General features: G+C 39.4%; 1 protein-coding gene across 3 annotated transcripts in view; it reads left to right on the top strand.

Moving 5' to 3' along the window:
- Positions 1 to 16890, top strand: part of LOC307004698 (guanylate-binding protein 4-like) — a 238983-nt gene that overhangs the window by 7819 nt on the left and 214274 nt on the right. Inside the window, exons 8-11 of one of the 3 annotated variants that reach the window (XR_013799110.1) lie at positions 395 to 607; positions 892 to 994; positions 1522 to 2539; positions 7572 to 7838. Coding sequence is in view for 1 of the 3 variants with exons in the window: in XM_079624104.1 (XP_079480230.1) it covers positions 395 to 607; positions 892 to 994; positions 1522 to 2021 (816 nt within the window). In the remaining 2 variants the exon portion in view is untranslated. Of the gene's footprint in view, positions 1 to 394; positions 608 to 891; positions 995 to 1521; positions 2551 to 7571; positions 8833 to 16890 lie in introns of those variants that run through there. The other 2 variants (XR_013799111.1, XM_079624104.1) reach the window with 2 other exon arrangements.

Here is a 16890-nt window from a genome sequence, read left to right as displayed (position 1 = left end):
TTTATTGAACTGCTGTAGAAAAACAGTATCACAATTGTGCTTGTGCTATTTGGGACAAAAACAGCACTCTTGTGATATTGCGTTTGTTACTTATTTGTTATTGCTCAACTATATCATATGATATAAATATGTGACAAAAACTCATGACCTCTACTGGCTTAACAAAAATATTACTATTTTGTAGTATTTGCTCTCCAAGAACACATTTGTATGAAGAGAAATAAGAAAGTATTGGTGTATTGGTGAATAAGTAATGTATCTGAATCTGAATCAAAAGCTAAAAAATGTAATTATCTTAAATGGCCATTGTATAGTAAAACATTTTTTTCAATAGTTGTAGCCTCTAAATAGTATTTAAAGTTTTCTGTTTGTGATATTTTGTGTGATGCTGCAGGAAGACATCAATAAACTCTTTGATGGATACCTGTGCCAAAACGAGGAGGCTTCAAAAAAAAGATGCGAGAATCTCCTGTCATCACTTTCTGCACCAATGACAGAAAAACTCAAGAAAGGATTTTATGCCAGATCTGGTGGTTATGTTCTCTTCTCCCAGGACCTTGAAGACATTGTAAAGGAATACAAAATCAAAGCCAATAATGGAGTCAAGGTGAGTAGCAACATTTGACAATTGCTGCAAGATCACAGATTTGAGATGTTTTCAGTCTGTTAGAGGTTTGTTATGTTTTCTTAGAATATGTGTTCATAGAATGTGGGAAGCAGTGGATTAGGGGTAGAGAAATCAACTGAAAACAAAGTAGATTCCTGGTATAAATCCTGGTTCCTTCTCGAAGAATCCTTATTCAAGACATTGAGTCCCCGGTTGTTGGGACATGGACACTTGTAATTATAGTAGTAGCAGTTTTGAGATTATCATATGTGTGTTGTCTGCAGGCAGAAGACACACTTGAAGAGTTTCTGAAGCAGAAGTGTGTGGATTCTAACGCCATTCTGCAGGCGGACAAGAAACTGACTGAGAAGGAGAAAAAGATTATGGGTGAGAGTCTTTTGCATCCTGAATGAGGCAACAATAGCACCATCTAGCGGAGAAAGCCAGTACATCTGTGATCTGTGTTTCAGCTTTAAGAGTAAACATTTCATACAATGTTATCATTTTGATACATTTTTTGCATGCCAAATACGGTTTAGCACTTAGTTTTGAAGAACAGTACACAATACCCTTGGCTGGCTGATCATCTGCATAAAGTTAACCTTTGCAGTAATGTCTTGCTAGAGGGAGGCACAAGACTGCATTGTTGAGTAATACAGATGCATGTTATTCAAGAGCCTTGTGCTGAACAGTGTACAAAATGAACATGAACAACTCTAGGTTGACCAATCTGGTTACATTTATCATTTGATTGAGGACTTTTCTCTTCAACAACTCTCAGTGAATTGCGTCAATGCCTCATTTAAGTGAAAAGTCAAGATTTTAAATGCAATGCAAAATTGGGTGGAAATTTGGGTGCACTTTTTTTTGCTCTTTCCATTAAACTTTATTTAATTTGCCTCAACATCTTCCAGAGGAAAGAGAGAAGGCTGTTCTCCTGGCTCAGGAAATAAATACCAAGGAACAGAAGCAGCGACAACTGGAAGAGAAGATGGAAGCAGAGAGACGGAGTAATGAGGAGAGGATGATACAGATGAAGGAGAAGATGGATGAGGAGATCAGGCTCCAGAGAGAGGAGGCGAAGCGTGCCATGGATAGCAAACTGAGGGAGCAGGCCGATCTGTTGGAGAAGGGCTTTGAGGAGAAGGCAGAGAGGATGACTAAAGAGATGGAGGACTTCAGGAGGAAGAATAAAGAAGCAGAAAAGAAAAGTGACCAACTGTTTAAAAATATGATAGAAAACATGAACAAAAGACATGATGAGACTAAGAAGCTAATGATGAGGCAACACAGTGAGCAGATGAAGGCAATCATGAGCATGCCGAGGCCTAAGTCAGACTCCTCCTCTCTAATCTTGCGTCTGATAATCGGCGGACTCAGCAGCGGTTTATTCTCAGGTCCGTGTCCCCGTTAATGCAGCTAATCTATCTAGATATAGCACTCAGCCTTGGCCGAGGGTACATCTGGTACAAATTACATACAAAAATGTTTTAAACAGCTTCACAAACACACACATAGGTGGAGCTTTCAGGGGGACCGTAAAATATTAGTTGATTTTTAAAACATTAACCGACTGCAAAGCTAGCTGGTCTTGATGAAAAACAACCAGAGGAAGATACCGTGTGTGTTGATCCCGTACCCGGGCTTTCTCATGAAGGTGATCCGCAGACCCCACCCGTCACACCTACTACTACACAGCATCTCTTATTGTCAGCAAGAGGTACGCCCAGTCAGAGTTCTTCACATTGAAGCAGATATTACAGCGACACTCCCTGGGATTTTTAATTTGTTTAAGTGTTTAACAGTTTACTAAGTCAGACACTGTATATTCATCCCCCAAAGCAACATGGCTTTGTATATTTGTATTATTTGGTATATTGAATAATACAATATTCTTTTGAAATGCCAGATAACATTGCTGTTCTACAGATGGTACTCAACCAGAATGAGACTTTTACCGCCGCCGTTCCCACGGCGGTAAAATTGCGGGGGTGTATTTGCTGCCTTTGACCGCTAAGAGGCGCTACAATCGCAGACTTTGAAAAGTGTCAGTTTATTCTCTCTATTGCGTAATCTGCCGCCGCGCCGCGGCTCATTGAGAAGGATTGAAATGTGGTAAAACAGATCAATTCAAGTTAAACATGTAGTTAAATGAATTCATATAATCACAAGACTTAAATTAAATGTAGGCCTAATACATTTAATAAATAATGAAAACATTCAACACAAAACATTGCAATAGAAAAATATTAGGCTACATCAATGAGGCTTTGCAAGAGCAACATCTTTTCAGCGGACCGACGGTAGCGCAGTGGACAACGCAACAGCACGAGCTTTCACGGAGCTTCAAGCGATGCGAGATCGAATCTAGCTTTGGCTGACAGCGTTAAATGTTTTACCATTCTTGATGCTTAGATAGGTAACTGTTTATTTGAAGTCAAGCGTTTTGTTTAATTATCAATGGCACATTACAACATAGCCTACATTTGCTACTTTCCAGTAGAGCCGCTGCACAGACGACAAAACTGATGAAGGAAGATTGTCAGCCGATCGCGTCAGAAAATGAAAATGACGAAGCTATCTTTAAACTGCTAAATTATTGTTTTGTGAATCATCCACGAAATTGAGATGACTGACAATTGATACCCGGAAGAATTGAGCAAAGGAAGACATTTTTAAAAACAGATCCTGGACATTTCAAGGTTTAAATAAAGTGTCGGGGGCAGTTTATTTATTAAAAAACAGGGTTGCATCGAGTTAGAGTTTATTTTCTAAGTAAGAAACAGAATCTTATTCTTGCGACATTTTAAATCTGTATTGCCAAAGAAATTGCAGCTAAATAAACAATTAAAACAGTAGGCTAGTCTACAAAACGAAAATAGTTCAAAGCAACATAAATTAAGATTTTCTTTGCTTCTCTCGCGCTGGATCTCTTTTATTTTAGTTTATTTAGTCTCCCTGCACTGCGCGCGCCGGGTCTCTCTCGACATTAAACGAGATTTCAGGGTAAAACCCCATTATACAGATAATACTTATGTCGCTGTGTGTCATCCATACAAATCACGAAAAAAAAACCTGTAACAAATGATTGAGTCTTGCTTCAAACAGAATGCCTGGTTGAATTCACCGTACAATAAAACGAGGTGGATCGCGAATAAGCGCTGTATCTGCTGCACACTCGCATTCGTTTAGTTGGCAAGAACGCGTTTCGTCGATAGTTCATGTTTAGATAATGCCAGATTGTTGACAAACACACTACTCAAACGTGTTAAAATTCTACAAAACCAGTTGAAACAAATGGATTGAACACTTCAACTGAAAGTGTGTGTGAAACCTCTTTAAATACAATACATAAAACCTACAATATTTATAATTTAAGGGCCTACATTTGGACACATCGAGAGATTTATCTTTAAAAGTATTTTGCCTTTGCCTGGTCATCATGCTCACTCTGCATATGAAAGACAGAACATTAACACCTCCTGAACCCCCAACCCCCCACAGGCGATCTGAGTCTGAGATCGACTTAAAACAAAGAGAAGTCGCAATTCACACTTCATTCTAGACATAGCATTAGGCTAGTAAAGTGTTGATAATGAAATAATTAAATTATTAAGGGCTACATGTAGGCTAATAGGCTAATATTTCTGTCATAAAAGTTTATTAATAAACATTTAATTATTTCAATAATTGAAGAAATAAAACACTACCTCGGTTTGGGCCAGCTTTTTCCAAGCAAACCTAAATACAAACGCATGTTCATTTGTTCAAACGCATGTTCATTTGTTCATGTTCATTTGTTGTCATGAATACAATGTTCAACTCAATGTTAAATTCCACGGGGATCTTTGGATCCTTACAACCAGGGTGCGCGATTTGTGAATTAGCTATTATTATTTTTTTATATATAAATCTCGAACCACAGTGCTTGCTGCTAAACTAAATAACATTTATAGAATAATTATGAACTTAAATGAAACAATATCGCAACATTTCGACAAATAAATTATCGGATCTATTTTTACAATTTAATTCAAGGCGATTTAGCCTAGACTACATTTAATTATAGCGATATTTTCACCCTTGTCCGTTCATCATTGGGAAGCGCTCACAGCTAGTTTGAGTAGATCCTCTGCACCTCTCGGTTTCATACGATTACCTAATCAGATAACATTTATTAAATATTTAGACATTTAAAGGCTTTAGACATAGCCGATTTCTTATCGTGACTGAGCGGAGGAAAGTGGCTTTCGGTTCATTTTCGAAGGTTTGAACGATGTAGGCTAGTCTACTCTGATCTGAATGACTAAAAAACTACGGAATAGCCTATTAGGGCCTAAGTTATTTTAGGTGTCTGTTATGAGAAAAATAAATCCAAATGAACGCGCAGCCGCGTCTGTCGAACACTAATTCAACATGCCAGAATAAAACCCGACTTTAGAACAATGGATAGCGCCACTCGGCGTGGTGTGCCAAAATACTTAATTATAAACTTCAATATTTCATTCAAAATAATCTCAAAACGCTTTGTGACATTTTGAAATTAAAGGCACTGGAACCATGAACTGAAACTGGTTCTGATTTTATTGTTTGTCGTTTAAACGTGCCTGTTGCATATCTTTACATTATATATTTTAAATGGTCTATTGGTGAAGTAATTTATAGGGGTGTGCCGGTTTCAGAATTGGTGATGACGGTTATGATGTGAGTCAAATGTGACGGTTCGTAACATAACCGTCGTCGGGGGGGGTGTCTGTTATAAGACAACTTAGTTTGAATAAACGAGCAGACACTGATTAACTACTTGCTATACGTTTATTTATATAGGCCTACACACAGTAAACAAATCCTTAACAAAAAAATAAATAAATTTGCAATGAACATGCTTTGTTTTAAATAAATCACACACAGTAAAATCCTTTTAAAAAAAGTAGGCTGCTTAAATTCTATAAGAGCCGCATAAAAATGATTGAGTAGCCAGGCCTAAATTACAAATCATAAAATCTAGGCTACATACCTTTATCAAAGAAAAACAAAACAGTCGAACAACGATTGTTGTGATAATACCTTAATTAAACGAACTAAATATAGGAAACAAAAAAAGTGCAATGGCATTTTAAATTCCTAATCTTTTTCGACTTCCAAGTTCCGTGACAGGAACACCAACATGTTCACTTTACTCGGTTTTAGTGACGATCTGACAGGGGTGGCTATGTTACCCGCGAGGCTAAACACTCGCTCTGATGCTGTGCTTGTAGCACAAATACACATGTATTTACGTGACAATTTTGCTAAGAGCGGATAGCGTGTTTCATTGTCTCTCCACCAGTGGATTAGCCGTAGTCAATTGGTTGTTCTTGGAGATAGCGGGTTAACTCCGTGTCAGCGCGCGCTCTGATCGGTAAGGGCAGAGATTTCAGACCTCCGTTTATTAAGGAGATCTCCGGCACCTCCTGTCACTATGGGGAATTAATTATTTTTTTTTAATTCATAGGCCTATTTGTGTAGTGTTCAATGTTGTTAGATGTAGAGATACGCAGATGGGGAATTATTTCATCCGCAACCGCATAAAAAAACTCATCCGCACCAACGTTTTTTGACCAAATTTCAAAGCCGCACCCGCCTAGAAAGGATGTAGCAAAGATATTTAATGCTAATGCATGAGGCAGGCATAGTTTCATTCATTTACGATGAGATGCGCTCTAGTTCACAATGCAATGCAAGTGAACGCGGCGCGCAGGCGCCATGTCACGGTTATTATATTGTCTGCTATAGGCTATTTGCTTTTTATTTATTAAATACATGCAATTGGTTGATGAAACATTTATTAAAATTAAGATACAATTTCTACAAAACGAAATTCGCTTTAAAGAAAGGCTTTCTACAATGCAAAACTTTGAAGTGGTAAAAATCATGTCTGACGATTTACAAAACAAAACTTCATTAAGTGGTAAAAACCACGTCTCCCGATATATTGCGCTTATTATGATCCTATCTAAAAAATAAAAAAAAAAACTTTTTTTTTTTAAATGTTTGTAAAAAATATTTTAATAACACGGTTTTGGCGGTTATAGAGTTCTAATGACGGTGTTTAACTATAACCGTCGGTCTCACGGTTATATACTAACCGTCACACCCCTAGTAATTTATAGCATTGATTACTGTGGAGGGAGGGGGGATTAAAATAATTCAGCAGAAGCAGGGATGTTTAGACCAGAAGGAAATCCCCGTCCCCCCTGGCATCGCACCTTGCTTAAAACCATGTTTTACAAACTCTTTATAGGAACCCAAAAAAAAGGCTATCCTGTATAAACAATGTTTTTGTTTGTTTGATTGTCTGCATTAATAATAGGCTATGCCATGCATTAATAGGCTAATATAAAATGTACAATAATCTTTGTTTGTACGGGATTCGAACTCGCGTCATTCAAATGACCGATACGTAAGTTCTACCACTCGGCCAAGAATTTACTCATTTAGAAATGCCCGGTTTATCCAATCTGTTCCAGAGAAGCGCTCATCATCCGTCTCATTCCTCAATAGAGTAGTAAACAAATAATCAGCTTCTTTGCACCTAATTTATTATTGTTCGTTATTTTTGTTATTATTATTATTTTATCACGCTGCTCCCAACGGGCAATAGGCTTATGTCGCCCACCGACGTCTAGGCTACAATATGAAATAAAGGCTATTTTGTTCTCGTCTCTATTTTTAAATTATGATTCTATTTTTCTGTCCTAAACAATGTTCTATAGTAGCCTATTTCATCTGTTAATTGACATTAACCCCGCTTACATTTCAAAATACGGCAATAGCTGCTGTTTTGCACAATGTCCCTCTGCGCCACCTGGCGGTCATTTCGCGAATGACTTTGAAATGCGACTGGATTATTTTTACCGCGGTAGTTTTGCCGCGGTGCCTGTCGCGGCGGTAATAGGCATTCTGGTTGAGTACCATCTGTAAGTGTAAACATGTTTCTTCGGGTCATAACAAATTATTCATCACTTGTCCATACACACTGCACCAAGTCCTTGTGTAGTGGTTTCTCTTTCAATATGTGATATTGATGTGACTCATTTAATTAAATAACTACAGATTTCCAATTATTGTGTTAAGTGTTCTTTGAACAAATTTAATGTTCAGTACATACCGGTATGTTTCCTTCCGAAGGGCTGCTATATGCATTTTCCATATTGATTTTTCACAGGTGTTTATCCGTATTTTGAATCAGGCAATTTTAATCAAATTCATAGTGAATTTGTTATGTGTTTTAGGAGTGAAGGAAATGTCTGTAAAATTAACAGGTAAAATGTAAACTGTAAAATGGTATATGTTTTTTTGTTTTCTATGGATTTTTTTCTTCTTCAGTGTAGTGGGTTAGGAATTTAATCAATCTTATTACATCTTAAACTGTAATTCATTAGAATTCCCCTGGGAATTGCGCCTCTGGCCGAACCAGCAGCAGCTTAGCGCAGATCACCTGTCAGGGTTCTGTCACTTCTGTCTAGTCTATTTCTTGGTTTTGTGACAGAGCCCTCACACTCCTGTTTTGTCTTGTTGCTCCTTGTTTTATGTGCTTTCATGTCTTGTCCTGTGCGGTGTAGCATGCAGCTGTGTGCTTTTATGTTGTCATGTTTTGTGTGAACATGTGGCTTATGAGTTTTCTCATTGGCTGCGTGTTCATGTCTCGTGATTTGTTTTACTGGTGTTATGCCAAGATTTTATGTTTCATTGACTTTTTTTTTTTTTTTCATTGACTTTCAGTAGACTGCAAAGGGAATGCCATGTGTTTTTGCCAGTTGCAGTCTGGTGTGAGAAACGGGGAACAGCTCTCAAATGTATGTGTTTATGTACCTGAGGAGGCAGAAGGGGGAGACACTCTAGAAAACAGACAGGCAAGAACCTCTGAACCCTGAGGTCAGAGGTCATCTAGTGTTGGGGGGCTTAGTGGGTCAACTAGTGATAAATCTAAACTAGATATAGGTCCTTTGTCTATGGAAATTTACTGGAACGAGGGCCCTGGGGGGAGAAGGCCTTGGAAAAGACACTATAAGAGATATGCCTGGTCTGTGCTAAGTGTGTCACTCTTCTGCACGAGGCAACTTGTGTATTAGACTGAACCTATTCTTGCAAGAATAAATACTTCTCTTTTTATAATTTGACTCTGAGTGTCTCTTACGCAGTGATGTTTGTTTAATGAGAATTTTTTCCACAACACTTATTCCCCATTTCCTGTTTTTTTGCTGCCTGCTTGTTTGGTGTTTTTGCTGAGTGTCCTCATGGTATCCGTGGCAAAGTACAGCTGGAACAGGTCCACTGCGGGGCATGAACCTACTGGTTTGTGGGGCAGTATCAGGATCACTCTCGGTTTTCCAGGGCTCAGAGCTGTGGTGTGGCTGTCCTGACTTAGCTGGAGACCTTGATCTGGTTTGACTCTTCCTTCCACCCCCTCTCTGTGTAGGCCTCTGTCTGCTTGTTTTCGGAGTGGTAGATGGCCCAGGCTGCTCATTATCTCTGTACATGCCAAGACACATGTAAAAAGATTAAAGATTGTAGATCAAAGTTCAAGATGCTCATTGGCACATATGCACAACAATTACAGTGAAGCAGTCGTTGGCAATACAATTATTGTACACACACACACACACACACAAAAAAAAAAAAATATATAATATACAATAAGCTAAAAGAAAGCAATAAATGTTAACAAAAAGTTTCTCACCTCTCGTTGTGAACCACAAAAGCCGAGTCGTCAATATCATCATCGCCACTTTCTGATTCCGACGATGAACTGTAAACACCGCCTTGGTCGTCCAGTCGATAGAAAAAGTCGAGGGCTTGTTCAACTAAAAACATTCGCTTCATTTTCCTTCCAGAAAAAACTCTAAATCTACTCCTAAACTACCTAAAATATTTACACTACTCCTAAACTACTCTCAAAATCTACTCAAAAACTAGCAATAATATATCTGTCTCTATATGTCTCTCTACTCGGTCAATCTCCCGCCTTTCAATTTCGCTTCTTTGCTCAGTTGGCTCCTCCTCCACTCCCTAAAATATGCAGCCTGAAGAGCAGAGTCAGCAGATTCACATGTTTTGTTTTATGACAAAAACTGACAAAGTTATTAGAACAAATGCAACACCTGTCGCATCCCATCTAGCATTCTTTTACGTACAATAGTTTCAAGCCAGCACTTTCGACAGAAGTGGACGGCAGCGCTCAACGTGACTTTGTTTTTATGCTTCGATGTCTTAAACTGGTCATGTGACTTGATCACGCCGGCGTGATTGGCCACCCGGAAGAGTTAAGATACTTGGAAATGTCACATCATGTTCCTCACACCATGCAGAAAAAAAGCTTCCAACGTGAAGCATAAATCTGTCGTGTGGAAGAAGCTCTAGCATTTGAGATGATGTGAATAACAGCAGGGTCACAATGCTCCAGAGAAGGATTTAACCCAATGGCCAGACCCAAAGCCGCAGACGAGCCGGGTCCAGATGCCAGACACTGGCCTCCAGCTGGGAGAGGAGGTCTTTCCTAGGGGGAAGCTTCCATGGATTGCCTGTCAGAAGTCTCAGCAACAAAGGAAACCATGGTTTGGCTGGAAACACTCTGTGCTTGCACAGGGAGATCCTGTGCAACGTCTCCCATAACAGAGGGATGGGGGAAACGCATATAGCAGGCAGTTCGGCCATTCGTGAGACAGCACATCCTGGCCCAGGGGGCTAGACAAATATGTCCTTGCGAACCATAAGCGACAGTGGGTGGTCATCTCTGAAGCAAAAGATCCACCTCTGCTCTTCCAAATCCCAGCCAGATCTCCTGCACTACATCTGGATGAAGCTTCCATTCTCCTGGATGTACATCTGGTTGCACGCTCCTGGAATATGAGCTGCTCTCAGTGAAGCGAGTCATGGCTGACACCATGTAAGGATCTCGTGAGTCAGCCGTAGAGAACTGTTGGATCTCGTGCCGCCCTGGTAGTTCAGATGGAACACTGTTGAGGTATTGTCGGACCGAACGAGAACATGGCGGCCTGCCAGGACCAGCATGACGTACTTTAGAGCCAAGAACACTGCCCTTAGTTCTAGCAGGTTGATATGTTCTGTGGCCTGGATTCGCCTTGTTCACCTCGAACGTTCCATCGAGTCTGAGGGGTACACTTACCACTTCCGGGAGTTCTCACAACGCGATTTCTCTCAGTGCAATGGCGCCTCACTGCTGTGTTCCCCAATGCACTTCATCACACAGGAAAAAATCTAAAAGAGGACAAACGTTTCACCGTTTCCCCAAAGATCAGGGACTACGTCGACAATTGATAATAAACATCAAAAGGGATCCTGGTCGTAATTTTAAGGTAAGATTTATTATATGTCTGGTGCTGTGAGGCTGAGCCGTCTCCATAACTAGCTTGTATCGCTAGCTAGGCTAGGCTAGAACCTATTTTTTTTTACAGTCTATGGCTAGAACTAGCAAGTTTTAGTAGATACTAGATTAAGGCAGAGAGCCAGGTTGTTGAAATATACAGCCTAGTCCAAAGTTAGTAGTATGTTGGTAAAATCTACCACCACATATTCACTAGTATAAGCTTATTCTGAGGGACCTTGTTTGTATTAGCTTCTAGTCACAAGCTAACCTAGGGAACACATTGCATCAGTTTTCCTTGCTAGGAGGAGGATGTACAGGAGTCAGATTTAGTCTGATCAATACAATTATACATGTAAATGTTTATATGATTACATTTTATTTGCTGATGCAGATAAACACATACACAAAAGTGTGCTCGGAGCATTTCCTCCCAGACTGCCTTGTGAAAAGCAAGACTGGCATCACCAAGTTGAAACAGGGAGCTGTGCCAACTGTGTTTGCATGATACATTTAAAGCTGTGTTTATGGCCCTGCAACCTACTGCAGAAAATATGGTGGGATGGAGTCAGGCTCAGCGACTTAAACATACAAGTGGGGAGGTACTTCATCAAGGCTTTAGCGCCTCTAAATTGTCCACTATGGACCAGTTTTTTCTTTTTATCTGTAGGTCGAGGCAGGGATTTCCTGAGCAGGATCTTGCAACCCGTTTCCATGTATCACAGTCAACAGTAAGCAGGATCTGTGTGACCTGGGTACATTTTTTGTATTTTATGTTGGGATCACTTCCAATGTGGCCTTCAAGGAAAACTGTGGATGAACTTATGCCAGATTGTTTTAAATGCACATTCCCGGCTACTAGAGTTATATTGGATTGCACAGAAATTCATGTACAGAAACCTAGCTCCAAGGTCCTTAACTCAGCGATTTATTCACACTACAAAGGTAACACCACATTTAAGGGCTTAATAGGCATTGCCCCCTCAGGTGAAGTGACCTTTGTCAGTGACTTATATACAGGTTCAATATCTGACAAAGACATTACCAAAAAATCAGGTATCCTTTCTGCTCTCGAAGAAGGAGATATGGTAACGGCCGATAAAGGCTTTCTCATCAAGGACCTTCTCTCTGAAAGACAGGTCTCCCGTGTAATGCCTCCTTTTTTAGGCCCAAGTGGACACTTCACTGCAGACAAAGTACGAAAGACGCAAGCGATAGCAAGACTGCAATTTCATGTAGAGCACGCTATTAGGCGGATTAAAGAGTACCATATTTTTGATAAAGTCTTACCCATGACACTGGTGGGCTCCGTTAACCAACTGTGGGTCGTCTGTGCCCTTTTAACTAATTTTCAAGGTCCTCTCTTTTAAAATTGTAATATTAATGTAAATATTTACCGAAGCATTGAGAACTTTGACAGTGTCCAGAAAGTTTAATAAGAAGATATTTTATACATACAGTCAACTTCACGAATACAGGCAGAAGCCATCTTTGAAAAACAGACTCTATCAATCGATCTACGAACCGCCGATCCAAATGCGCTGGACCATATAAGATTCTACACAGTTCAGCGCATTTGGATCGGCGGTTCGTAGATCGATTGATAGAGTCTGTTTTTCAAAGATGGCTTCTGCCTGTATTCGCGAAGTTGACTGTATGTATAAAATATCTTCTTATTAAACTGTCTGGACACTGTCAAAGTTCTCAATGCTTCGGTTTGCATGTAGGGACCCTCATTATGCTACCGTGTTAGTGTGGGGCTATTTTGAGCCTTGTTAGTGGTATTAACAAGCGATTTTTATTTGTCATTACTCTATGCCCTATATACTAGCGTTATAGGCTAAACTGTTTTTAGAGATAAAACTATTTACATTCGATAATCATGAAAACAAATCTCAGATAACGGTTGACTAGGTAACAATGTGTAATTAGACCAAAGGTTCATTTTGCACCGGAGTTCTCCTTTAATATCCACAAATGTATTCAAACCTTGAATAGAAAGTGTTCATCTTTACGAATCTGTACAAAGCCTTAACCATTATTATTGTTCTTCATGAATCTGTACAAAGCCTTAACCATTATTATTGTTCTTCTTTATGAATCAATACAAATATGTGAACTTACCAATTCTTACCATAGCACCTTATCATGGTCAGTGTATCACAGGATCAGTCCCTGTCAGACCTTATAATCACTTCTCATGCTCTTTACTTTTACATACCTGTGAGTGATTTGATTGTTTTACGTGTATGTGTGTATAAGCTACTGGATGTGTATCTATCTAAATAAAGTACAATTGTATTAGACATGGATGATGTCCTTCATAACTTGTATTGAATATACCGGAACCAGAACAGGTCGGAATATCAGAAAACATTTAAAAAAAAAACATTGATAGGCACAATGGTCTAGGTTTGTAAAGGTAACCATGTACATAGAAGTATGAAAAAGGAACCGGAACATTAGAAATTACATTAGGAACAAACCATTTAAAAACATTAACAAAAGAGAACTATATACATAAACAGATAATCAGTGATGTATTACATGATTTTGTTACACAAAGGCGGCAGAAAGTGAGAGAAAAAGAATGTGTCCAATTTACATTTCATGTTCTCCCACTCCTTTGGTTGGAAGTGCACCCGCTCCAAGTGATGGTCATCACTGCACTTCACAAAAAAGTCACACCACTTCAACCCAGTGATGCCCATCTGCCCCATCACTTGAAAATAGTATTCATGTGTGGTCTTCAGGCTAAGGCTACCATCAGCCTTGCAACACAAGTACTTGCAATCCCTCACGCTCCCTTTGTTAGGGGACTTGATCTCCAGGAGGCCGTGCGTTGGTGAGGCACTGGGGTCAATCACTTTTTGGTCAGGTGAGGCACCTAGGTGTGGGGCGTGGTGGTTGATGACGAACCCACAGGGGAAGATCTCATAGCCAGTGAGGTCTTGATATTCGGCCGCAGCAACAGGCTCCAGTTCCAAACCTCTCTTCATCACCTTAGTCTGCACTATTTTCTTTTTCAAATTGGCAGCTAATACGTTGTAGTCTGCCACCTTTGAACAAATCCTCTTGAAGGAAGAGGAGGTGAGACGGTTGGCTCAAACTTTATGCCAGGTCTTGCTATGGCTCTGTTCCCTTGTCTCTATCTCCAGCTGTATTGCAACAGCCTGAGTGACCACCAGGCCACCATAGTAGCACGACTCAGTGTCATCCAGGACAGTGTAAAATGAGCATGGCTGTGATGGTAAGGGAAACAGGGGATCATCATTAGCCCTGGAAGACTGTGTTGCATGGTAGGTAAGCACAGATCCCTTTGGAAGGTCTCCAAAGTCGGTAGAGACGAGCAGCAGGCTGTTTTCTGTTCTCCTCCAGCAGCTTGAACATCTGACTCTTGCTTTCTATTTGACTCAGGTTTCGGTATAGGCTCTCTGCAAAGGCATTTGATGGAAGCGGGAGTGGCACAGGACAGTACAGGTTTGACATCACCCCTTCAGACGAGCGTTGCCTCTTTGGCGGAGGTGCGTTGGTCACTGGTGGGTTTAGCTTTGAGACACTCACAGAGCTCACCGTTCTTGGACTGACACCCAGGGCCCTCGATGGAACGTGCCAGGCTTGAGGCAGTGACGTCTTGCTCGTTGTTGGGGGGACAGATGTGTAGCCCATCTTGGCAAAGTGAGCGAGAGTGTAGAGCAGCCCGATGAGATGGTTGCACTGTCCCAAGCCAGCTTTGCAGTTGCACTGCATCTCCCTTATAAATGGCTGCTCAAGTGACAGCTCCACCTGAAAAGATAATCAAACTTTAGACACTTGACACTTCAGAGTTGCTATTAACAAATATATAGCATATTTATATATACACACACACACACACACACACACACACACACACACATATATACATATATATATATATATATATATATATATATATATATATTAGGGCTGTCAAAAGATTAATCGCTTCCAAAATAAAAGTTTGTGTATGCATAATATATGTGTGTGTACTGTGTATAATTATTATGTATATATAAATAGACACACATTCATGTATATATTTAATAAATATTTGCATTTGTATACTGTATATACATTTAGATAATTTATATTATATATAAATATTTTATATATAAATATAACCAATTTTTCTTAAATATATACTGTACACGATTGTGTTTTTATATATAAATAAGAATGGGTTGAGCACACACACATATATTATGTAAACACAAACTTTTATTTTGGATGTGATTAATCACAATCAATCTTTTGACAGCCCTAATACACACACACACACACACACACTGAGCGTGCAGTGAATTAGGTACATCTGGCATTTAAATGATCTGCCATGAAAATATTACAGCTACATGCTGGTAGTGGTAGGTTGTTTACAGCTGTGATACTGTGAACACAACTTGAAAGATACCTAATATCTTGGACACTCATTGTACAAAAAAGTCAGGGTTGTGGAAAAGCTCATATTAAGATTGAACAGTATGGATTCCATATTATGTCAATTTTAAACAGACAAGTGATCTGTAAGCTACTTACATTTTGAAGAACCTTCCTCAACCCTGGATACACTGCTCCAAGAACTGAGCAACTATCTTAACATGAACGTTAATACTTACCTTATCACTTACCTGATAGTTATACTGTCAATACACTATCATTGTCAACAGGCAATAGCAACATGCACCTAGCCCTGTCTGGCTTTGCTAATTTGAAACAAGATAATATTTGAGTAGATATCAATGAGGCTTATGTGATATTACATCAACTACAAATAACATGTTAATGAGATAAAATCAACATGTTATTTTCAGTCAGAAAGGGAAAGGTACATTGTTGATATAAACTCATAATGAACATTTAGCAAGCTGGTTTAACTGTGGCACTGCTCTGCGTACTGACCAGTTTGTCCACTTAGCACCTGTACGTTGTAAGGTGCCTCATTTTTCCGCACCGAGGGAAAAGACCTAGCCCTCACAAATATGTGTGATGAGCTCTGTGATGGCTAAGGCCACACTGAGTGAACAACTTATTTGCATGGTTCTAGTTTACTTTGTTTGTTTATTTGTACATTTTTATGTAATTATTTTGTTTCTTTAAATATAAGTTGCCCAAACATTGGAACTGAGGAGCTACGTTGTCTCTTTAGCATTTCAACCCTCAAAGAGCAACAAAGCCAATAACCATTTGTTTCTAGAGTGCACGCTAGTGAGTAAATGAAACCACGACCAATATATGGGTTTAACATTTTATTTAAGTTTGTTTGAATGTGTACATCTTACCCGTTGTTCCGCCGGGATCCATGACTGCAGCATGGACCAAAGGTTTGGAATTAAAGGGGTGCGGCCTTTCCTGATGTCCTTTATATCTCTTTTGGGGAATTATGGGAAATGTAGTTTTGGGACAATATGTGTTGGGGTTGTGTGTTAATTCGAATGTGTTTAAAGGATGTTTATTTTTATGTGTGCGCCTGTTTAAGTGTATTTTCATTATTGATGAAGGGTAAATGTGATTTTCTATGTTCATTTGAGATGTGTATATGTATGTTTTTATTTTTTTAAGTTTGAGGATAATTTTGTGAGACCCCTGTAATTATACCAATGGTTTGGTCTAGTTTGTTAAAAGGGCTTCATTTTCTGTGGCTGAGTTAGTTCTGGTGAGGGATCCCTGAGAAACATCTGAGACCCAGAACTCAGTAATGTGCTGATGTCCCATTTATTAGTCAGTGTTTTGTTTTTCCCCTTTATTTATGTTTTTTTCTGCACAATGTGTGGTCAGTACGTGAGTGACGCAGTCAATAAAATGACACTTTGTTGACTCCATGAATGTCTCCTGAAAATTTTATGGAAGAACCCTTACAAGCTCCTATTAGCTGTCGATTAAAGACATGTTAAGTGTT

Source organism: Phoxinus phoxinus, assembly GCF_949152265.1.
Source record: "Phoxinus phoxinus genome assembly, chromosome: 9".
In the NCBI taxonomy this organism is placed as follows: Eukaryota; Metazoa; Chordata; class Actinopteri; order Cypriniformes; family Leuciscidae; genus Phoxinus; species Phoxinus phoxinus.
Note: the sequence above shows the minus strand (reverse complement) of the source record. Positions and strands in the feature narration are given on the sequence as shown.